General features: G+C 51.6%; 1 protein-coding gene across 1 annotated transcript in view; it reads left to right on the plus strand.

The window, feature by feature from the left end:
- Positions 1–23,690, plus strand: part of LOC144671660 (tectonic-3-like) — a 210,394-nt gene continuing 186,704 nt past the window's right edge. Inside the window, 3 exon segments of the mRNA XM_078533666.1 lie at positions 1–373; positions 376–477; positions 1,476–1,596. Coding sequence (XP_078389792.1) covers positions 4–373; positions 376–477; positions 1,476–1,596 — 593 coding nt within the window. The 5' untranslated portion in view covers positions 1–3.

Here is a 23,690-nt window from a genome sequence, read left to right on the forward strand (position 1 = left end):
CGGATGCAGATGGCGGTTTGTGTGGTGCGGGGCGGCTGGGCTCTGAGCTGGGCTCTGGCCGCGCTGCTCTGGGCCAACTGGGCAGCGGCAGAGGGAGGCCCGAGGAGCCGGGCTGGAGCCGGGCCCGTGATCCCCCAGCCCGGGAACCCCCAGCCCGTGACCCCTGAACCCGGGACCCCCCCGCCCGTGACCCCTGAACCCGGGACCCTCCAGCCCGGGACCCCCGAACCCGTGACCCCTGAACCCGGGACCCCTGAACCCGGGTCCCCTGAACCCGGGACCCCTGAACCCGGGACCCCCCTGCTCGGGACCCCCCTGCCCGGGACCCCCCTGCCCGGGACCCCCCTGCCCGGGACCCCTCAGCCCGGGACCCCCTGCCCGGGACCCCCCTGCCCGCGACCCCTCAGCCCGGGACCCCCAGCAGGGGGAGAGTGACTGTCGAGCCCGGGGATCCGACACCGAAAACTCTGACGTCAGGTAAGCTGTGGGATAGCAGCAGGAGGCCATTCAGCCCCTCGACCCTGTCTCACAGGAACAGGAGGCCATTCAGCCCCTCGAGTCTGTCACACAGGAACAGGCCATTCAGCCCCTCGAGTCTATCACACAGGTACAGGAGGAGGCCATTCAGCCCCTCGAACCTGTCACACAGGAACAGGAGGAGGCCATTCAGCCCCTCGAGTCTGTCACACAGGAACAGGCCATTCAGCTTCTCGAACCTGTCACACAGGTACAGGAGGAGGCCATTCAGCCCCTCGAGTCTGTCACACAGGAACAGGAGGAGGCCATCCAGCCCTCCTCGAGCCTTTTTCGTAATTGACTGAGGTCATGTCTGATCTGTGACACTGATTCTTCATCCCCACCGTGTCTCCATATTCCAGAAGCCTGACCAGATGTCTAGTGATTTCTGATTCAGGAGAGGGAGTTGGGGCTTGGGGGAGTGAAGGAGAGGCGAGCGACAGCAGGGAAGAGGACTGACTAGGGAGTTACTTCAGGCCTCCTGCAGTTGCTTTGAATTTCTAGCCTCGTAGCGCTGGTGTGCGAGTCTGTTCAGTCATTCTAAGTCCCATCAAGCCGAACGTGAGGCACAGTGCAAAATTTACACAATCAATGAATGATATAGCACAGGAAGAGGCCATTCAGCCCATCTCTCTCAGTTTCTCTGAAACAGCCATCTAAATTATTCCTGCTCCCCTGCTGCCCCCTCCCTTCACCTGCAAAGTTTTCAGCTTCAAGTTGATTCTGCCTGCTCCTGCTCCCCTCTTACAGACTGAGTATCCCAAATCATCATAACTTGCTCTGTTAAACAATTTGACTCACCTCCCTCTAGTATTTTTTTGATTCACTTCTTGATTTCCAGATTGATTTGGGGTATACAAAGAAACTAGGGATTGTGGATTCAGACAAGGGAGGGAGGTGTTCATTGGGATCATCCAGGCTCTTATAAGATCTCTCTCTCTCTCTCTGCCTCCCTCCAGCTGTTCCCATTTGTACCTGTGACTTGATGGGAGGAGCTTGTGAACTCAACTGCTGCTGTGACCCTGACTGCTCCTCTGCAGACGTTGATGCCTTCTCTTCCTGTCTGCCTGGCAGTGAACCGTGAGTGCCCTTTGTTGTGTTACTATGGTGGTCCAAAAAATGCCTTGATTTTAGCATTTTCTTCCTCATGCTCAGATCCCTCCTTGGTCCTTCATATCTCCTTATATCTGTAACCTTTTTATTCTTTCATGGGATGTGGGCATTGCTGGCAAGGCTAGCATTTGGTGCCCATCTGTATTTACCCTTGAAACTGAAAGGCCATTTCAGAGTCGACCACATTGCTGTGGGTCTGGGGGTCACATGTAGGCCAGACGTTGTACAATCCTCCCCTGAAAGGCATTAGTGAACCAGATGAATTTTTACAACAATGGATTCAACAACTTTTGATCTTGAACTCCCTCCTCCATCCCCACCCACTTTCCGTTTCTTCCCCCTCCCTTTTGTTTCTTCCAATAATTTATATAGATTTTACTTTTCCCACCTATTTCCATTATTTTTAAATCTCTCCCTGTAATGCCCTGTCAGTCTTTCCACCCCACCCCTACTAGAGCTATCTGTACCTTGAGTGTCCTGCCATCCATTCTTAATTAGCACATTCTCTTAGATAATATCACCACCTTTAACACCTCTTTGTACTTTTGTCTGTGACATCTTTTGATTATCTGCTCCTATCACTGCTTGCTTGTCCCTACAACCACCAGCCGCCCCAACTTCTCTCCCCCCACCCGCACCCCCACCTAAACCAGCTTATATTTCACCCCTCTCCTAATTTTACTCAGTTCTGTTGAAGGGTCATGAGGACTCGAAACGCCAACTCTTTTCTTCTCCGCCGATGCTGCCCAAACCGGCTGAGTTTTCCCAGGTAATTCTGTTTTTGTTTTGGATTTCCAGCATCCGCAGTACTTTTTTGTTTTCCATGATAGTTTCATAGCCACCATCACTGAGACTAGCTTTATATTTCAGATTCATTAACTGAACTTAAATTTCACCAGTTGCCCTTCTGGGATTTGAACCCATGTCCCGAGACCATGAGTCTGGGCCCTTGGATTACTCGTCCAGTGACACTGCCACTCCGCTGCCATCTCCCCTTCCACTTCTTACCCTCGTTCAAATACTTCTTTGGCTTTGCCTTGCACAACCTCTGGTCACCTCCTCCAGCTGTACAATTCTCAGCCCCCCCCCACCGGCTTAGATCCCGCCATGGCCCCTCTCTCCCTCTGTCACCCCCTCCAGCCCTACCACCCTCAGAAATCTTTGCGCTCTTCCGATTTTCACCTTTCTCACATCCACGGTTTCCTTTGCTTCATCGTTGGCTGCTATGCTTTCAGCTGCCCAGGCCGGAAGCTCTTGAATTCCCTCCCCGAACCTCTCCTCTTTTTAATGTGCACCTGCGAACCTAGTTCCTTGGCCAAGCTTTAGGTGACGCCTGCTGTTATCCCCTTATACCCCTCGGTGTTGATTGCTGTTCCTGTGAGGGGTCCAGGGACATTTTGTTGTGTTCAAAGTGTGACAGAAATCAAGTTGTTTTACGAAACTGTTAGGGGCAGTGGGGAGAGGGGAGATGCTTTTTAATCGCACCCGTGGCTCTTGCCACGATTCATCTTGATCTTCAACACCTCAGCAACTTGGGCACAGGAGGAGGCCATTCAGTCCCTCAAGGTTATTCCGCCGTTATATTAGATCATGATTAATCTGGAGCCCAATTCCATTTACCCGTCTTCCCTCCGCGTGTGTGTGTCTGTGTTATGTTCCTTTCTAACGAACACAATGATACTTATAAAATTTGGATCAGTTCAGTCTCGCAGGTCTGATATGTTTTGAAGTTGAGATACTGCGTTGCCTGAGGGGAAGTTCTCGAGGTCGTAGAGTTGTCTCTGCACCTGCGATGGCTCCCACTGTTGAATTGTCAGAGGTTGCTTTCACAGGTAGCTTGGTAAATGGAATCAGATGGGGGACATGCAGAGGGGTTTCTCAAATTGTCCTCATCAAGATGGAGAGTGACGTAGTTGGTTCTGAGACTTGGGGGTCCTGAATCTTAATAAAGGAAACTACGATGGTATGAGGCGTGAGTTGGCTATGATGGATTGGGAAACATTACTTAAAGGGATGACGGTGGATAGGCAATGGCAAACATTCAAAGAGCGCATGGGTGAACTGCAACAATTGTTTATTCCTGTCTGGTGCAAAAGTAAAACAGGAAAGGTGGCCAAACCATGGCTTACAAGGGAAATGAGAGATAGTATTGGATCCAAGGAAGAGAAATACAAATTGGCCAGACAAAACAAAAGACCTGAGGATTGGGAGCAGTTTAGAATCCAGCCTGGCCTCCTCGGTAGGTAAGGGAAAGATGATTGAAATCCGCAATTCTATCTGGTAGCCCGGAGTCGTTTTGAAATCAGTCTTTAAACTCAATCCAATGTCTTTTTAAAAATATTACCTTCAGACCAGTTTTTCTAAAAAAAATAATGCAGTATCATAACCGCGCGCCATGAGATTATCCAATAAAAGTCTTATTGATCTTAGTCTTGCAAGCTCCAATTGGCTACTCCAGGATCCACAGCCTTTTTGGGGGAGAAGGTTCCAGATTTCCACTACGCTTTTATGCTTCCTAAATTCACTCCTCAATGGACTAGCTCCCAATTTCAGGCTATCCCCTTGTTCCAGACGTGTCACCAGAGGAAATCTTTTCTGCACACAGGCAGATGCACAGATACAAGCTGGGAATGGGTGACTGGGAGTAGACTGTTCAGCCCCCTGAGCCTGCACTGCCATTCAAATCGATTCTGCCTTGTCGGAGCTGGGCATTGCCCTGGCACTTGTGTGGTGCGCATGTTACTCGCCACTTATCCACCCAAGCCTGGATGCTGCTCAGGTCTTGCAGCAAGAAGGCACGGACTGCTTCAGAGGATGAATGGCACTGAACGTTGTACAATCTTCTCATTTCTCACCTTAACTTGGTCGAGGAAGGTCACTGAACAAGCAGCTAAAGATGTTGGGCCTTAGATTCAACTCCTGCAGTGATGTCCTGGGGCTGAGTTACTTGGCCTCCAACAACCACAAGCATCTGGCTTTATGACAATTATGACTCCAACTAGAGGGGAGAACCCCGCCCCCCACCAATCCCCAATCCCCATCCCGCGCCCCAACCCGATTATCATTGACTTCAGTTTTGCTGGGGCTCCTTGATCGAATGCAGCCTTGCTGCCAAGCTCGTTCACTGTTATCACATGGCTCTCCCGTTTTTTCATTCAGGTTTGGACCATGGCTGTAATGAGTTCTGGAGCTGAGTGGCCCTGGCAGAAACTTATGGTGTTATTACTGTCCAGTGCTGCATATCGTACAAGGATCAGTGCCTGACAGTCCAGTGCTGGGCATTGTGCAGGTGTCTGTGTCCTTGCAGCACGTTGTTGGGCATTGTACGGGGTCAGCGTCCTTACAGTCCAGTGCTGGACGTCATACAGGGATCAGTGTCTGGACAATCCAGCGCTAGGTATGGTACAGGGGTCAGTGTCCTTTCAGGCCAGTGCTGGGTATTGTACAGGGGTCAGTGTCCATACAGTCCAGTGCTGTGCATTGTACAGGGGTGAGTGTCCTTTCAGGCCAGTGCTGTTCATTGTACAGGGGTCAGTGTTCTTATGGTCCAGTGCTGGGCATCCTACAGGGGTCAGTGTCCTTTGAATCCATTGCCGGTCATCACACAGGAGTCAGTGTCCTTACAGTCTAGTGCTGGGCATTATATAGGGTTCAGTGTCCTTTCAGTCCAGTGCTGGGTATTGTACGGGGGTCAGTGTCCGTACAGTCCAGTGCTGGGTATTGTACAGGGGTCAGTGTCCTTTCAGTCCAGTGCTGGGTATTGTACAGGGGTCAGTGTCCGTACAGTCCAGTGCTGGGTATTGTACAGGGGTCAGTGTCCTTTCAGTCCAGTGCTGGGTATTGTACAGGGTTCAGTGTCCTTTCAGTCCAGTGCTGGGTATTATATAGGGTTCAGTGTCCTTTCAGTCCAGTGCTGGGTATTGTACAGGGGTCAGTATCCGTACAGTACAGTGCTGGGTATTGTACAGGGGTCAGTGTCCGTACAGTCCAGTGCTGGGTATTGTACAGGGGGCAGTGTCCTTTCAGTCCAGTGCTGGGTATTGTACAGGGGTCAGTGACCATACAGTCCAGTGCTGGGTATTGTACAAGGGTCAGTGTCCTGTCAGTCCAGTACTGGGTATTGTACAGGGTTCAGTGTCCATACAGTCCAGTGATGGGTATTGTACAGGGGTCAGTGTCCTTTCAGTCCAGTGTTGGGTATTGTAAAGGGTTCAGTGTCCATACAGTCCAGTGCTGGGTATTGTACAGGGGTCAGTGTCCATACAGTCCAGTGCTGGGTATTGTACAGGTGTCAGTGTCCTTTCAGTCCAGTGCTGTGTATTGTACAGGGGTCAGTGTCCTTTCAGTCCAGTGCTGGGTATTGTACAGGGGTCAGTCTCCATACAGTCCAGTGCTGTGTATTGTACAGGGGTCAGTGTCCTTTCAGTCCAGTGCTGGGTATTGTACAGGGGTCAGTCTCCTTACAGTCCAGTGCTGGGTATTGTACCGGGGTCAGTGTCCGTACAGTCCAGTGCTGGGCATTGTACGGGGGTCAGTGTCCTTTCAGTCCAGTGCTGGGTATTGTACAGGGGTCAGTGTCCTTTCAGTCCAGTGCTGGGTATTGTACAGGGGTCAGTGTCCTTTCAGTCCAGTGCTGGGTATTGTACAGAGGTCAGTGTCCTTTCAGTCCAGTGCTGGGTATTGTACAGGGGTCAGTGTCCTTTCAGTTCTGTGATGGGTATTGTACAGGGGTCAGTGTCCTCTCAGTCCAGTGGTGGGTATTGTACAGGGGTCAGTGTCCTTTCAGTCCAGTGGTGGGTATTGTACAGGGGTCAGTGTCCTTTCAGTCCAGTGCTGGGTATTGTACAGGGGTCAGTGTCCTTTCAGTCCAGTGCTGGGTATTGTACAGGGGTCAGTGTCCGTACTGTCCAGTGCTGCGTATTGTACAGGGGTCAGTGTCCTTTCAGTCCAGTGCTGGGTATTGTACAGGGGTCAGTGTCCTTTCAGTCCAGTGCTGGGTATTGTACAGGGGTCAGTGTCCGTACAGTCCAGTGCTGGGTATTGTACAGGGGTCAGTGTCCGTACAGTCCAGTGCTGGGTATTGTACAGGGGTCAGTGTCCGTACAGTCCAGTGCTGGGTATTGTACATGGGTCAGTGTCCGTACAGTCCAGTGCTTGGTATTGTACAGGGGCCAGTGTCCTTTCAGTCCAGTGCTGGGTATTGTACAGGGGTCAGTGTCCGTTCAGTCCAGTGCTGTGTATTGTACAGGGGTCAGTGTCCGTACTCTCCAGTGCTGCGTATTGTACAGGGGTCAGTGTCCATACAGTCCAGTGCTGGGTATTGCACAGGGGTCAGTGTCCGTACAGTCCAGTGCTGGGTATTTCACTGGGGCCAGTGTCCGTACAGTCCAGTGCTGTGTATTGTACAGGGGTCAGTGTCCTTTCAGTCCAGTGCTGGATATTGTACAGGGGTCAGTGTCCTTTCAGTCCAGTGCTGGGTATTGTACAGGGGTCAGTGTCCTTTCAGTCCAGTGCTGGGTATTGTACAGGGGTCAGTGTCCGTACTGTCCAGTGCTGCTTATTGTACAGGGGTCAGTATCCATACAGTACAGTGCTGGGTATTGTACAGGGGTCAGTGTCCGTCCAGTCCAGTGCTGGGTATTGCACAGGGGCCAGTGTCCTTTCAGTCCAGTGATCGATATTGTACAGGGGTCAGTGTCCTTTCAGTCCAGTGATGGGTATTGTACAGGGGTCAGTGTCCTTTCAGTCCAGTGCTGGGTATTGTACAGGGGTCAGTGTCCTTTCAGTCCAGTGCTGGGTATTGTACAGGGGCCAGTGTCCTTTCAGTCCATTGATGGGTATTGTACAGGGATCAGTGTCCTTTCAGTCGAGTGCTGGGTATTGTACAGGGTTCAGTGTCCTTTCAGTGCAGTGCTGGGTATTGTATAGGGGTCAATGTCCGTACAGTCCAGTGCTGGGTATTGTACAGGGACCAGTGTCCTTTCAGTCCAGTGCTGGGTATTGTTCAGGGGTCAGTGTCCTTTCAGTCCAGTGCTGGTTATTGTACAGTGGTCAGTGTCCTTTCAGTCCAGTGCTGGTTATTGTACAGGCGTCATTGTCCTTTCAGTCCAATGCTGGGTATTGTACATGGGTCAGTGTCCGTACAGTCCAGTGCTGGGTATTGTATATGGGTCAGTGTCCGTACAGTCCAGTGCTGGGTATTGTACAGGGGTCAGTGTCCTTTCAGTCCGGTGATTGGTATTGTACAGGGGTCAGTGTCCTTTCAGTCCAGTGCTGGGTATTGTACAGGGGTCAGTGTCCTTTCAGTCCAGTGCTGGGTATTGCACAGGGGTCAGTGTCCTTTCAGTCCAGTGCTGCGTATTGCACAGGGGTCAGTGTCCTTTCAGTCCAGTGCTGTGTATTGTACAGGGGTCAGTGTCCTTTCAGTCCAGTGCTGGGTATTGTACAGGGTTCAGTGTCCTTTCAGTCCAGTGATGGGTATTGTACAGGGGTCAGTGTCCGTACAGTCCAGTGCTGGGTATTGTAAAGGGGTCAGTGTCCTTTCAGTCTAGGGCTGGGTATTGTACGGTGGCCAGTGTCCTTTCAGTCCAGTGCTGGGTATTGTACAAGAGTCAGTGTCTGTACTGTCCAGTGCTGGGTATTGTATAGGGGTCAGTGTCGGTACAGTCCAGTGCTGGGTATTGTACAGGGGTCAGTGTCCTTTCAGTCCAGTGCTGGGTATTGTACAGGGGTCAGTGTCCTTTCAGTCCAGTGCTGGGTGTTGTACAGGGGTCAGTGTCCTTTCAGTCCAGTGCTGGGTATTGTACAGGGGTCAGTGTCCGTACTGTCCAGTGCTGCTTATTGTACAGGGGTCAGTATACTTACAGTACAGTGCTGGGTTTTGTACAGGGGTCAGTGTCCGTACAGTCCAGTGCTGGGTATTGCACAGGGGCCAGTGTCCTTTCAGTCCAGTGCTGGGTATTGTTCAGGGGTCAGTGTCCTTTCAGTCCAGTGCTGGTTATTGTACAGGGGTCAGTGTCCTTTCAGTCCAATGCTGGGTATTGTACATGGGTCAGTGTCCGTACAGTCCGGTGCTGGGTATTGTAAAGGGGTCAGTGTCCGTACAGTCCAGTGCTGGGTATTGTATAGGGGTCAGTGTCCGTACAGTCCAGTGCTGGGTATTGTACAGGGTTCAGTGTCTATACAGTCCAGTGCTGTGTATTGTACCGGGGTCAGTGTCCTTTCAGTTCAGTGCTGTGTACTGTGCAGGGGTCAGTGTCCTGTCAGTCCAGTGTTGGGTATTGTACAGGGGTCAGTGTCCGTACAGTCCAGTGCTGGGAATTGTACAGGGGCCAGTGTCCATACAGTCCAGTGCTGGGTATTGTACAGGGGTCAGTGTCCTTTCAGTCCAATGCATGGTATTGTATAGGGGTCAGTGTCCTTTCAGTCCACTGCTGGGTATTGTACAGGGGTCAGTGTCCGTACAGTCCAGTGTTGGATATTGTACAGGGTTCAGTGTCCATAGAGTCCCGTGCTGGGTATTGTACATGGGTCAGTGTCCGTACAGTCCAGTGCTTGGTATTATACAGGGGCCAGTGTCCTTTCAGTCCAGTGCTGGGTATTGTACAGGGGTCAGTGTCCTTTCAGTCCAATGCTGGGTATTGTACAGGGGTCAGTGTCCTTTCAGTCCAGTGCTGGGTATTGTAAAGGGGTCAGTGTCCTTTCACTCCAGTGCTGGGTATTGTACAGGGCTCAGTGTCCGTACAGTCCAGTGCTGGGTATTGTACAGGGGCTAGTGTCCTTTCAGTCCAGTGCTGGGTATTGTACAGGGGTCAGTGTCCTTTCTGTCCAGTGATGGGTATTGTACAGGGGTCAGTGTCCTTTCAGTCCAGTGCTGGGTATTGTACAGGGGTCAGTGTCCGTACAGTCCAGTGCTGGGTATTGTACAGGGGCCAGTGTCCTTTCAGTCCATTGATAGGTATTGTACAGGGATCAGTGTCCTTTGAGTCGAGTACTGGGTATTGTACAGGGTTCAGTGTCCTTTCAGTGCAGTGCTGGGTATTGTATAGGGGTCAATGTCCGTACAGTCCAGTGCTGGGTATTGTACAGGGACCAGTGTCCTTTCAGTCCAGTGCTGGGTATTGTTCAGGGGTCAGTGTCCTTTCAGTCCAGTGCTGGTTATTGTACAGGGGTCAGTGTCCTTTCAGTCCAGTGCTGGTTATTGTACAGGCGTCAGTGTCCTTTCAGTCCAATGCTGGGTATTGTACATGGGTCAGTGTCCGTACAGTCCAGTGCTGGGTATTGTATAGGGGTCAGTGTCCGTACAGTCCAGTGCTGGGTATTGTACAGGGGTCAGTGTCCTTTCAGTCCAGTGATGGGTATTGTACAGGGGTCAGTGTCCTTTCAGTCCAGTGCTGGGTATTGTACAGGGGTCAGTGTCCTTTCAGTCCAGTGCTGGGTATTGCACAGGGGTCAGTGTCCTTTCAGTCCAGTGCTGGGTATTGCACAGGGGTCAGTGTCCTTTCAGTCCAGTGCTGTGTATTGTACAGGGGTCAGTGTCCTTTCAGTCCAGTGCTGGGTATTGTACAGGGGTCAGTGTCCTTTCAGTCCAGTGATGGGTATTGTACAGGGGTCAGTGTCCGTACAGTCCAGTGCTGGGTATTGTAATGGGGTCAGTGTCCTTTCAGTCTAGGGCTGGGTATTGTACGGTGGCCAGTGTCCTTTCAGTCCTGTGCTGGGTATTGTACAAGGGTCAGTGTGTGTACTGTCCAGTGCTGGGTATTGTATAGGGCTCAGTGTCGGTACAGTCCAGTGCTGGGTATTGTACAGGGGTCAGTGTCCTTTCAATCCAGTGCTGGGTATTGTACAGGGGTCAGTGTCCTTTCAGTCCAGTGCTGGGTGTTGTACAGGGGTCAGTGTCCTTTCAGTCCAGTGCTGGGTATTGTACAGGGGTCAGTGTCCGTACTGTCCAGTGCTGCTTATTGTTCAGGGGTCAGTATCCTTACAGTACAGTGCTGGGTATTGTACAGGGGTCAGTGTCCGTACAGTCCAGTGCTGGGTATTGCACAGGGGCCAGTGTCCTTTCAGTTCAGTGATCGATATTGTACAGGGGTCAGTGTCCTTTCAGTCCAGTGCTGGATATTGTACAGGGGTCAGTGTCCTTTCAGTCCAGTGCTGGATATTGTACAGGGGTCAGTGTCCTTTCAGTCCAGTGCTGGGTATTGTACAGAGGTCAGTATCCGTACTGTGCAGTGCTGGGTATTTTACAGGCGTCATTGTCCGTACAGTACAGTGCTGGGTATTGTACAGGGGTCAGTGTCCGTACAGTCCTGTGCTGGGTATTGTACAGGGGCCACTGTCCTTTCACTCCAGTTATGGGTATTGTACAGGGCTCAGTGTCCGTACAGTCCAGTTCTGGATATTATACAGGGGCCAGTGTCCTTTCAGTCCAGTGCTGGGTATTGTACAGGGGTCAGTGTCCTTTCAGTCCAGTGCTGGGTATTGTACAGGGGTCAGTGTCCTTTCAGTCCAGTGCTGGGTATTGTACAGGGTTCAGTGTCCATACTGTCCAGTGCTGGGTATTGTTCAGGGGTCAGTGTCCTGTCAGTCCAGTGTTGGGTATTTTACAGGGTTCAGTGTCCATACAGTCCAGTGCTGGGTATTGTACAGGGGTCAGTGTCCGTACAGTCCAATGCTGGGTATTGTACTGGGTTCAGTATCCTTTCAGTCCAGTGCTGGGTATTGTACAGGGGTCAGTGTCCTTTCAGTCCAGTGCTGTGTATTGTGCAGGGCCAGTGTCCGTACTGTCCAGTGCTGCGTATTGTAAAGGGGTCAGTGTCCGTACAGTCCAGTGCTGGGTATTGTACAGGGGTCAGTGTCCGTACAGTCCAGTGCTGGGTATTGTACAGGGGACAGTGTCCTTTCAGTCCAGTGATGGGTATTGTACAGGGATCAGTGTCCTTTCAGTCGAGTGCTGGGTATTGTACAGGGTTCAGTGTCCTTTCAGTACAGTGCTGGGTATTGTATAGGGGTCAATGTCCGTACAGTCCAGTGCTGGGTATTGTACAGGGACCCGTGTTTTTTCAGTCCAGTGCTGGGTATTGTTCAGGGGTCAGTGTCCTTTCAGTCCAGTGCTGGTTATTGTACAGGCGTCAGTGTCCTTTCAGTCCAATGCTGGGTATTGTACATGTGTCAGTGTCCGTACAGTCCGGTGCTGGGTATTGTATAGGGGTCAGTGTCCGTACAGTCCAGTGCTGGGTATTGTATAGGGGTCAGTGTCCGTACAGTCCAGTGCTGGGTATTGTACAGGGTTCAGTGTCTATACAGTCCAGTGCTGTGTATTGTACCGGGGTCAGTGTCCTTTCAGTTCAGTGCTGTGTATTGTACAGGGGTCAGTGTCCTTTCAGTCTAGTGCACGGTATTGTACAGGGGTCAGTGTCCTTTCAGTCCAGTGCTGTGTATTGTACAGGGGTCAGTGTCCATACGGTCCAGTGCTGTGTATTGTACAGGGTTCAGTGTCAGTACACTCCTGTGCTGTGTATTGTACAGGGGTCAGTCTCCTTTCTGTCCAGTGCTGTGTATTGTACAGGGGTCAGTGTCCTTTCAGTGCAGTGCTGGGTATTGTACAGGGGCCAGTGTCCTTTCAGTCCAGTGATGGGTATTGTACAGGGGTCAGTGTCCTTTCAGTCCAGTGCTGGGTATTGTACAGGGGTCAATGTCCGTACAGTCCAGTGCTGGGTATTGTACAGGGGTCAGTGTCCGTACAGTCCAGTGCTGGGTATTGTACAGGGGCCAGTGTCCTTTCAGTCCAGTGCTGGGTATTGTACAGGGGCCAGTGTCCATACAGTCCAGTGCTGGGTATTGTACAGGGGTCAGTGTCCTTTCAGTCCAGTGCTGGGTATTGTACATGGGTCAGTGTTCTTTCAGTCCAGTGCAGGGTATTGTACGGGGTTCAGTGTCCTTTCAGTCCAGTGCTGGGTATTGTACAGGGGTCAGTGTCCTTTCAGTCCAGTGCTGGGTATTGTACAGGGGTCAGTGTCCTTTCAGTCCAGTGCTGGGTATTGTACAGGGGTCAGTCTCCGTTCAGTGCAGTGCTGGGTATTGTACAGGGGTCAGTGTCCGTACTCTCCAGTGCTGCGTATTGTACAGGGGTCAGTATCCGTACAGTACAGTGCTGGGTATTGTACAGGGGTCAGTGTCCGTACAGTCCAGTGCTGGGTATTTCACAGGGGCCAGTGTCCTTTCAGTGCAGTGATGGATATTGTACAGGGGTCAGTGTCCTTTCAGTCCAGTGCTGGATATTGTACAGGGGTCAGTGTCCTTTCAGTCCAGTGCTGGGTATTGTACAGGGGCCAGTGTCCTTTCAGTCCAGTGCTGGGTATTGTACAGGGGTCAGTGTCCGTACTGTCCAGTGCTGCTTATTGTACTGGGGTCAGTATCCATACAGTACAGTGCTGGGTATTGTACAGGGGTCAGTGTCCGTCCAGTCCAGTGCTGGGTATTGCACAGGGGCCAGTGTCCTTTCAGTCCAGTGATCGATATTGTACAGGGGTCAGTGTCCTTTCAGTCCAGTGCTGGATATTGTACAGGGGTCAGTGTCCTTTCAGTCCAGTGCTGGATATTGTACAGGGGTCAGTGTCCTTTCAGTCCAGTGCTGGGTATTGTACAGAGGTCAGTATCCGTACTGTCCAATGCTGGGTATTGTACAGGGGTCATTGTCCGTACAGTACAGTGCTGGGTATTGTACAGGGGCCAGTGTCCGTACAGTCCTGTGCTGGGTATTGTACAGGGGCCAGTGTCCTTTCACTCCAGTGCTGGGTATTGTACAGGGCTCAGTGTTCGTACAGTCCAGTGCTGGGTATTGTACAGGGGCCAGTGTCCTTTCAGTCCAGTGCTGGGTATTGTACAGGGGTCAGTGTCCTTTCATTCCAGTGATGGGTATTGTACAGTGGTCAGTGTCCTTTCAGTCCAGTTCTGGGTATTGTACAGGGGTCAGTGTCCGTACAGTCCAGTGCTGGGTATTGTACAGGGGCCAGTGTCCTTTCAGTCCATTGATGGGTATTGTACAGGGATCAGTGTCCTTTCAGTCGAGTGCTGGGTATTGTACAGGGTTCAGTGTCCTTTCAGTGCAGTGCTGGGTATTGTATAGGGGTCAATGTCCGTACAGTCCAGTGCTGGGTATTGTACAGGGACCAGTGTCCTTTCAGTCCAGTGCTGGGTATTGTTCAGGGGTCAGTGTCCTTTCAGTCCAGTGCTGGTTATTGTACAGGGGTCAGTGTCCTTTCAGTCCAGTGCTGGTTATTGTACAGGCGTCAGTGTCCTTTCAGTCCAATGCTTGGTATTGTACATGGGTCAGTGTCCGTGCAGTCCAGTGCTGGGTATTGTATAGGGGTCAGTGTCCGTACAGTCCAGTGCTGGGTATTGTACAGGGGTCAGTGTCCTTTCAGTCCAGTGATGGGTATTGTACAGGGGTCAGTGTCCTTTCAGTCCAGTGCTGGGTATTGTACAGGGGTCAGTGTCCTTTCAGTCCAGTGCTGGGTATTGCACAGGGGTCAGTGTCCTTTCAGTCCAGTGCTGTGTATTGTACAGGGGTCAGTGTCCTTTCAGTCCAGTGCTGGGTATTGTACAGAGGTCAGTATCCGTACTGTCCAATGCTGGGTATTGTACAGGGGTCATTGTCCGTACAGTACAGTGCTGGGTATTGTACAGGGGCCAGTGTCCGTACAGTCCTGTGCTGGGTATTGTACAGGGGCCAGTGTCCTTTCAGTCCAGTGCTGGGTATTGTACAGGGCTCAGTGTTCGTACAGTCCAGTGCTGGGTATTGTACAGGGGCCAGTGTCCTTTCAGTCCAGTGCTGGGTATTGTACAGGGGTCAGTGTCCTTTCATTCCAGTGATGGGTATTGTACAGTGGTCAGTGTCCTTTCAGTCCAGTTCTGGGTATTGTACAGGGGTCAGTGTCCGTACAGTCCAGTGCTGGGTATTGTACAGGGGCCAGTGTCCTTTCAGTCCATTGATGGGTATTGTACAGGGATCAGTGTCCTTTCAGTCGAGTGCTGGGTATTGTACAGGGTTCAGTGTCCTTTCAGTGCAGTGCTGGGTATTGTATAGGGGTCAATGTCCGTACAGTCCAGTGCTGGGTATTGTACAGGGACCAGTGTCCTTTCAGTCCAGTGCTGGGTATTGTACATGGGTCAGTGTCCGTGCAGTCCAGTGCTGGGTATTGTATAGGGGTCAGTGTCCGTACAGTCCAGTGCTGGGTATTGTACAGGGGTCAGTGTCCTTTCAATCCAGTGATGGGTATTGTACAGGGGTCAGTGTCCTTTCAGTCCAGTGCTGGGTATTGTACAGGGGTCAGTGTCCTTTCAGTCCAGTGCTGGGTATTGCACAGGGGTCAGTGTCCTTTCAGTCCAGTGCTGTGTATTGTACAGGGGTCAGTGTCCTTTCAGTCCAGTGCTGGGTATTGTACAGGGTTCAGTGTCCTTTCAGTCCAGTGATGGGTATTGTACAGCGGTCAGTGTCCGTACAGTCCAGTGCTGGGTATTGTAAAGGGGTCAGTGTCCTTTCATTCTAGGGCTGGGTATTGTACGGTGGCCAGTGTCCTTTCAGTCCAGTGCTGGGTATTGTACAAGGGTCAGTGTGTGTACTGTCCAGTGCTGGGTATTGTATAGGGGTCAGTGTCGGTACAGTCCAGTGCTGGGTATTGTACAGGGGTCAGTGTCCTTTCAGTCCAGTGCTGGGTATTGTGCAGGGGTCAGTGTCCTTTCAGTCCAGTGCTGGGTGTTGTACAGGGGTCTGTGTCCTTTCAGTCCAGTGCTGGGTATTGTACAGGGGTCAGTGTCCGTACTGTCCAGTGCTGCTTATTGGACAGGGGTCAGTATCCTTACAGTACAGTGCTGGGTATTGTACAGGGGTCAGTGTCCGTCCAGTCCAGTGCTGGGTATTGCACAGGGGCCAGTGTCCTTTCAGTCCAGTGATGGATATTGTACAGGGGTCAGTGTCCTTTCAGTCCAGTGCTGGATATTGTACAGGGGTCAGTGTCCTTTCAGTCCAGTGCTGGATATTGTACAGGGGTCAGTGTCCTTTCAGTCCAGTGCTGGGTATTGTACAGAGGTCAGTATCCGTACTGTCCAGTGCTGGGTATTGTACAGGGCTCAGTGTCGGTACAGTCCAGTGCTGGGTATTATACAGGGGCCAGTGTCCGTACTGTCCAGTGCTGGGTATTGTACAGGGGTCAGTGTCCTTTCAGTCCAGTGATGGGTATTGTACAGGGGTCAGTGTCCTTTCAGTCCAGTGCTGGGTATTGTACAGGGTTCAGTGTCCATACTGTCCAGTGCTGGGTATTGTTCAGGGGTCAGTGTCCTGTCAGTCCAGTGTTGGGTATTTTACAGGGTTCAGTGTCCATACAATCCAGTGCTGGGTATTGTACAGGGGTCAGTGTCCTTTCAGTCCAGTGCTGGGTATTGCACAGGGGTCAGTGTCCTTTCAATCCAGTGCTGGGTATTGCACAGGGGTCAGTGTCTTTTCAGTCCAGTGCTTTGTATTGTACAGGGGTCAGTGTCCTTTCAGTCCAGTGCTGGGTATTGTACAGGGTTCAGTGTCCTTTCAGTCCAGTGATGGGTATTGTACAGGGGCCAGTGTCCGTACAGTCCAGTGCTGGGTATTGTACAGGGGTCAGTGTCCTTTCAGTCCAGTGCTGGGTATTGCACAGGGGTCAGTGTCCTTTCAATCCAGTGCTGGGTATTGCACAGGGGTCAGTGTCTTTTCAGTCCAGTGCTTTGTATTGTACAGGGGTCAGTGTCCTTTCAGTCCAGTGCTGGGTATTGTACAGGGTTCAGTGTCCTTTCAGTCCAGTGATGGGTATTGTACAGGGGCCAGTGTCCGTACAGTCCAGTGCTGGGTATTGTACAGGGGTCAGTGTCCTTTCAGTCCAGTGCTGGGTATTGTACAGGGGTCAGTGTCCTTTCAGTCCAGTGCTGGGTATTGTACAGGGGTCAGTGTCCTTTCAGTCCAGTGCTGGGTATTGCACAGGGGTCAGTGTCCTTTCAGTCCAGTGCTGGGTATTGCGCAGGGGTCAGTGTCCTTTCAGTCCAGTGCTGGGTATTGTACAGTGGTCAGTGTCCTTTCAGTCTAGTGCACTGTATTGTACAGGGGTCAGTGTCCTTTCAGTCCAGTGCTGAGCATTATATAGGGTTCAGTGTCCTTTCAGTCCAGTGCTGGGTATTGTACAGGGTTCAGTGTCCTTTCAGTGCAGTGCTGGGTATTGTATAGGGGTCAATGTCCGTACAGTCCAGTGCTGGGTATTGTACAGGGACCAGTGTCCTTTCAGTCCAGTGCTGGGTATTGTTCAGGGGTCAGTGTCCTTTCAGTCCAGTGCTGGTTATTGTACAGGCGTCAGTGTCCTTTCAGTCCAATGCTTGGTATTGTACATGGGTCAGTGTCCGTGCAGTCCAGTGCTGGGTATTGTATAGGGGTCAGTGTCCGTACAGTCCAGTGCTGGGTATTGTACAGGGGTCAGTGTCCTTTCAGTCCAGTGATGGGTATTGTACAGGGGTCAGTGTCCTTTCAGTCCAGTGCTGGGTATTGTACAGGGGTCAGTGTCCTTTCAGTCCAGTGCTGGGTATTGCACAGGGGTCAGTGTCCTTTCAGTCCAGTGCTGTGTATTGTACAGGGGTCAGTGTCCTTTCAGTCCAGTGCTGGGTATTGTACAGGGTTCAGTATCCTTTCAGTCCAGTGATGGGTATTGTACAGCGGTCAGTGTCCGTACAGTCCAGTGCTGGGTATTGTAAAGGGGTCAGTGTCCTTTCATTCTAGGGCTGGGTATTGTACGGTGGCCAGTGTCCTTTCAGTCCAGTGCTGGGTATTGTACAAGGGTCAGTGTGTGTACTGTCCAGTGCTGGGTTTTGTATAGGGGTCAGTGTCGGTACAGTCCAGTGCTGGGTATTGTACAGGGGTCAGTGTCCTTTCAGTCCAGTGCTGGGTATTGTGCAGGGGTCAGTGTCCTTTCAGTCCAGTGCTGGGTGTTGTACAGGGGTCTGTGTCCTTTCAGTCCAGTGCTGGGTATTGTACAGGGGTCAGTGTCCGTACTGTCCAGTGCTGCTTATTGGACAGGGGTCAGTATCCTTACAGTACAGTGCTGGGTATTGTACAGGGGTCAGTGTCCTTTCAGTCCAGTGCTGTGTATTGTGCAGGGGCCAGTGTCCGTACTGTCCAGTGCTGCGTATTGTAAAGGGGTCAGTGTCCGTACAGTCCAGTGCTGGGTATTGTACAGGGGTCAGTGTCCGTACAGTCCAGTGCTGGGTATTGTACAGGGGACAGTGTCCTTTCAGTCCAGTGATGGGTATTGTACAGGGATCAGTGTCCTTTCAGTCGAGTGCTGGGTATTGTACAGGGTTCAGTGTCCTTTCAGTACAGTGCTGGGTATTGTATAGGGGTCAATGTCCGTACAGTCCAGTGCTGGGTATTGTACAGGGACCCGTGTTTTTTCAGTCCAGTGCTGGGTATTGTTCAGGGGTCAGTGTCCTTTCAGTCCAGTGCTGGTTATTGTACAGGCGTCAGTGTCCTTTCAGTCCAATGCTGGGTATTGTACATGTGTCAGTGTCCGTACAGTCCGGTGCTGGGTATTGTATAGGGGTCAGTGTCCGTACAGTCCAGTGCTGGGTATTGTATAGGGGTCAGTGTCCGTACAGTCCAGTGCTGGGTATTGTACAGGGTTCAGTGTCTATACAGTCCAGTGCTGTGTATTGTACCGGGGTCAGTGTCCTTTCAGTTCAGTGCTGTGTATTGTACAGGGGTCAGTGTCCTTTCAGTCTAGTGCACGGTATTGTACAGGGGTCAGTGTCCTTTCAGTCCAGTGCTGTGTATTGTACAGGGGTCAGTGTCCATACGGTCCAGTGCTGTGTATTGTACAGGGTTCAGTGTCAGTACACTCCTGTGCTGTGTATTGTACAGGGGTCAGTCTCCTTTCTGTCCAGTGCTGTGTATTGTACAGGGGTCAGTGTCCTTTCAGTGCAGTGCTGGGTATTGTACAGGGGCCAGTGTCCTTTCAGTCCAGTGATGGGTATTGTACAGGGGTCAGTGTCCTTTCAGTCCAGTGCTGGGTATTGTACAGGGGTCAATGTCCGTACAGTCCAGTGCTGGGTATTGTACAGGGGTCAGTGTCCGTACAGTCCAGTGCTGGGTATTGTACAGGGGCCAGTGTCCTTTCAGTCCAGTGCTGGGTATTGTACAGGGGCCAGTGTCCATACAGTCCAGTGCTGGGTATTGTACAGGGGTCAGTGTCCTTTCAGTCCAGTGCTGGGTATTGTACATGGGTCAGTGTTCTTTCAGTCCAGTGCAGGGTATTGTACGGGGTTCAGTGTCCTTTCAGTCCAGTGCTGGGTATTGTACAGGGGTCAGTGTCCTTTCAGTCCAGTGCTGGGTATTGTACAGGGGTCAGTGTCCTTTCAGTCCAGTGCTGGGTATTGTACAGGGGTCAGTCTCCGTTCAGTGCAGTGCTGGGTATTGTACAGGGGTCAGTGTCCGTACTCTCCAGTGCTGCGTATTGTACAGGGGTCAGTATCCGTACAGTACAGTGCTGGGTATTGTACAGGGGTCAGTGTCCGTACAGTCCAGTGCTGGGTATTTCACAGGGGCCAGTGTCCTTTCAGTGCAGTGATGGATATTGTACAGGGGTCAGTGTCCTTTCAGTCCAGTGCTGGATATTGTACAGGGGTCAGTGTCCTTTCAGTCCAGTGCTGGGTATTGTACAGGGGCCAGTGTCCTTTCAGTCCAGTGCTGGGTATTGTACAGGGGTCAGTGTCCGTACTGTCCAGTGCTGCTTATTGTACTGGGGTCAGTATCCATACAGTACAGTGCTGGGTATTGTACAGGGGTCAGTGTCCGTCCAGTCCAGTGCTGGGTATTGCACAGGGGCCAGTGTCCTTTCAGTCCAGTGATCGATATTGTACAGGGGTCAGTGTCCTTTCAGTCCAGTGCTGGATATTGTACAGGGGTCAGTGTCCTTTCAGTCCAGTGCTGGATATTGTACAGGGGTCAGTGTCCTTTCAGTCCAGTGCTGGGTATTGTACAGAGGTCAGTATCCGTACTGTCCAATGCTGGGTATTGTACAGGGGTCATTGTCCGTACAGTACAGTGCTGGGTATTGTACAGGGGCCAGTGTCCGTACAGTCCTGTGCTGGGTATTGTACAGGGGCCAGTGTCCTTTCACTCCAGTGCTGGGTATTGTACAGGGCTCAGTGTTCGTACAGTCCAGTGCTGGGTATTGTACAGGGGCCAGTGTCCTTTCAGTCCAGTGCTGGGTATTGTACAGGGGTCAGTGTCCTTTCATTCCAGTGATGGGTATTGTACAGTGGTCAGTGTCCTTTCAGTCCAGTTCTGGGTATTGTACAGGGGTCAGTGTCCGTACAGTCCAGTGCTGGGTATTGTACAGGGGCCAGTGTCCTTTCAGTCCATTGATGGGTATTGTACAGGGATCAGTGTCCTTTCAGTCGAGTGCTGGGTATTGTACAGGGTTCAGTGTCCTTTCAGTGCAGTGCTGGGTATTGTATAGGGGTCAATGTCCGTACAGTCCAGTGCTGGGTATTGTACAGGGACCAGTGTCCTTTCAGTCCAGTGCTGGGTATTGTTCAGGGGTCAGTGTCCTTTCAGTCCAGTGCTGGTTATTGTACAGGGGTCAGTGTCCTTTCAGTCCAGTGCTGGTTATTGTACAGGCGTCAGTGTCCTTTCAGTCCAATGCTTGGTATTGTACATGGGTCAGTGTCCGTGCAGTCCAGTGCTGGGTATTGTATAGGGGTCAGTGTCCGTACAGTCCAGTGCTGGGTATTGTACAGGGGTCAGTGTCCTTTCAGTCCAGTGATGGGTATTGTACAGGGGTCAGTGTCCTTTCAGTCCAGTGCTGGGTATTGTACAGGGGTCAGTGTCCTTTCAGTCCAGTGCTGGGTATTGCACAGGGGTCAGTGTCCTTTCAGTCCAGTGCTGTGTATTGTACAGGGGTCAGTGTCCTTTCAGTCCAGTGCTGGGTATTGTACAGGGTTCAGTGTCCTTTCAGTCCAGTGATGGGTATTGTACAGCGGTCAGTGTCCGTACAGTCCAGTGCTGGGTATTGTAAAGGGGTCAGTGTCCTTTCATTCTAGGGCTGGGTATTGTACGGTGGCCAGTGTCCTTTCAGTCCAGTGCTGGGTATTGTACAAGGGTCAGTGTGTGTACTGTCCAGTGCTGGGTATTGTATAGGGGTCAGTGTCGGTACAGTCCAGTGCTGGGTATTGTACAGGGGTCAGTGTCCTTTCAGTCCAGTGCTGGGTATTGTGCAGGGGTCAGTGTCCTTTCAGTCCAGTGCTGGGTGTTGTACAGGGGTCTGTGTCCTTTCAGTCCAGTGCTGGGTATTGTACAGGGGTCAGTGTCCGTACTGTCCAGTGCTGCTTATTGGACAGGGGTCAGTATCCTTACAGTACAGTGCTGGGTATTGTACAGGGGTCAGTGTCCGTCCAGTCCAGTGCTGGGTATTGCACAGGGGCCAGTGTCCTTTCAGTCCAGTGATGGATATTGTACAGGGGTCAGTGTCCTTTCAGTCCAGTGCTGGATATTGTACAGGGGTCAGTGTCCTTTCAGTCCAGTGCTGGATATTGTACAGGGGTCAGTGTCCTTTCAGTCCAGTGCTGGGTATTGTACAGAGGTCAGTATCCGTACTGTCCAGTGCTGGGTATTGTACAGGGCTCAGTGTCGGTACAGTCCAGTGCTGGGTATTATACAGGGGCCAGTGTCCGTACTGTCCAGTGCTGGGTATTGTACAGGGGTCAGTGTCCTTTCAGTCCAGTGATGGGTATTGTACAGGGGTCAGTGTCCTTTCAGTCCAGTGCTGGGTATTGTACAGGGTTCAGTGTCCATACTGTCCAGTGCTGGGTATTGTTCAGGGGTCAGTGTCCTGTCAGTCCAGTGTTGGGTATTTTACAGGGTTCAGTGTCCATACAGTCCAGTGCTGGGTATTGTACAGGGGTCAGTGTCCTTTCAGTCCAGTGCTGGGTATTGCACAGGGGTCAGTGTCCTTTCAATCCAGTGCTGGGTATTGCACAGGGGTCAGTGTCTTTTCAGTCCAGTGCTTTGTATTGTACAGGGGTCAGTGTCCTTTCAGTCCAGTGCTGGGTATTGTACAGGGTTCAGTGTCCTTTCAGTCCAGTGATGGGTATTGTACAGGGGCCAGTGTCCGTACAGTCCAGTGCTGGGTATTGTACAGGGGTCAGTGTCCTTTCAGTCCAGTGCTGGGTATTGCACAGGGGTCAGTGTCCTTTCAATCCAGTGCTGGGTATTGCACAGGGGTCAGTGTCTTTTCAGTCCAGTGCTTTGTATTGTACAGGGGTCAGTGTCCTTTCAGTCCAGTGCTGGGTATTGTACAGGGTTCAGTGTCCTTTCAGTCCAGTGATGGGTATTGTACAGGGGCCAGTGTCCGTACAGTCCAGTGCTGGGTATTGTACAGGGGTCAGTGTCCTTTCCGTCCAGTGCTGGGTACTGTACAGGGGTCAGTGTCCTTTCAGTCCAGTGCTGGGTATTGTACAGGGGTCAGTGTCCTTTCAGTCCAGTGCTGGGTATTGCACAGGGGTCAGTGTCCTTTCAGTCCAGTGCTGGGTATTGCGCAGGGGTCAGTGTCCTTTCAGTCCAGTGCTGGGTATTGTACAGTGGTCAGTGTCCTTTCAGTCTAGTGCACTGTATTGTACAGGGGTCAGTGTCCTTTCAGTCCAGTGCTGAGCATTATATAGGGTTCAGTGTCCTTTCAGTCCAGTGCTGGGTATTGTACAGGGGTCAGTGTCCTTTCAGTCCAGTGCTGGGTATTGTACAGGGGTCACTGTCCTTTCAGTCCAGTGCTGGGTATTCTACAGGGGTCAGTGTCCTTTCAGTCCAGAGCTGGGTATTGTACAGGGGTCAGTGTCCTTACAGTCCAGTGTTCGATATTGTACAGGGTTCAGTGTCCATAGAGTCCCGTGCTGGGTATTGTACATGGGTCAGTGTCCTTTCAGTCCAGTGCTAGGTATTGTACAGGGGCCAGTGTCCTTTCAGTCCAGTGCTGGGTATTGTACAGGGGTCAGTGTCCTTTCAGTCCAATGCTGGGTATTGTACAGGGGTCAGTGTCCTTTCAGTCCAGTGCTGGGTATTGTAAAGGGGTCAGTGTCCTTTCAGTCTAGGGCTGGGTATTGTACGGTGGCCAGTGTCCTTTCAGTCCAGTGCTGGGTATTGTACAAGGGTCAGTGTGTGTACTGTCCAGTGCTGGGTATTGTATAGGTGTCAGTGTCGGTACAGTCCAGTGCTGGGTATTGTACAGGGGTCAGTGTCCTTTCAGTCCAGTGCTGGGTGTTGTACAGGGGTCAGTGTCCTTTCAGTCCAGTGCTGGGTATTGCACAGGGGTCAGTGTCCATACTGTCCAGTGCTGATTATTGTACAGGGGTCAGTATCCATACAGTACAGTGCTGGGTATTGTACAGGGGTCAGTGTCCGTCCAGTCCAGTGCTGGGTATTGCACAGGGGCCAGTGTCCTTTCAGTCCAGTGATCGATATTGTACAGGGGTCAGTGTCCTTTCAGTCCAGTGCTGGATATTGTACAGGGGTCAGTGTCCTTTCAGTCCAGTGCTGGATATTGTACAGGGGTCAGTGTCCTTTCAGTCCAGTGCTGGGTATTGTACAGAGGTCAGTATCCGTACTGTGCAGTGCTGGGTATTGTACAGGGGTCATTGTCCGTACAGTACAGTGCTGGGTATTGTACAGGGGTCAGTGTCCGTACAGTCCTGTGCTGGGTATTGTACAGGGGCCACTGTCCTTTCACTCCAGTGCAGGGTATTGTACAGGGCTCAGTGTCCGTACAGTCCAGTGCTGGGTATTGTACAGGGGCCAGTGTCCTTTCAGTCCATTGCTGGGTATTGTACAGGGGTCAGTGTCCTTTCAGTCCAGTGATGGGTATTGTACAGGGGTCAGTGTCCTTTCAGTCCAGTGCTGGGTATTGTACAGGGTTCAGTGTCCATACTGTCCAGTGCTGGGTATTGTACAGGGGTCAGTGCCCTGTCAGTCCAGTGTTGGGTATTGTACTGGGTTCAGTGTCCAT

This window comes from Cetorhinus maximus, chromosome 33, assembly GCF_964194155.1.
Source record: "Cetorhinus maximus chromosome 33, sCetMax3.hap1.1, whole genome shotgun sequence".
Taxonomy (NCBI): domain Eukaryota; kingdom Metazoa; phylum Chordata; class Chondrichthyes; order Lamniformes; family Cetorhinidae; genus Cetorhinus; species Cetorhinus maximus.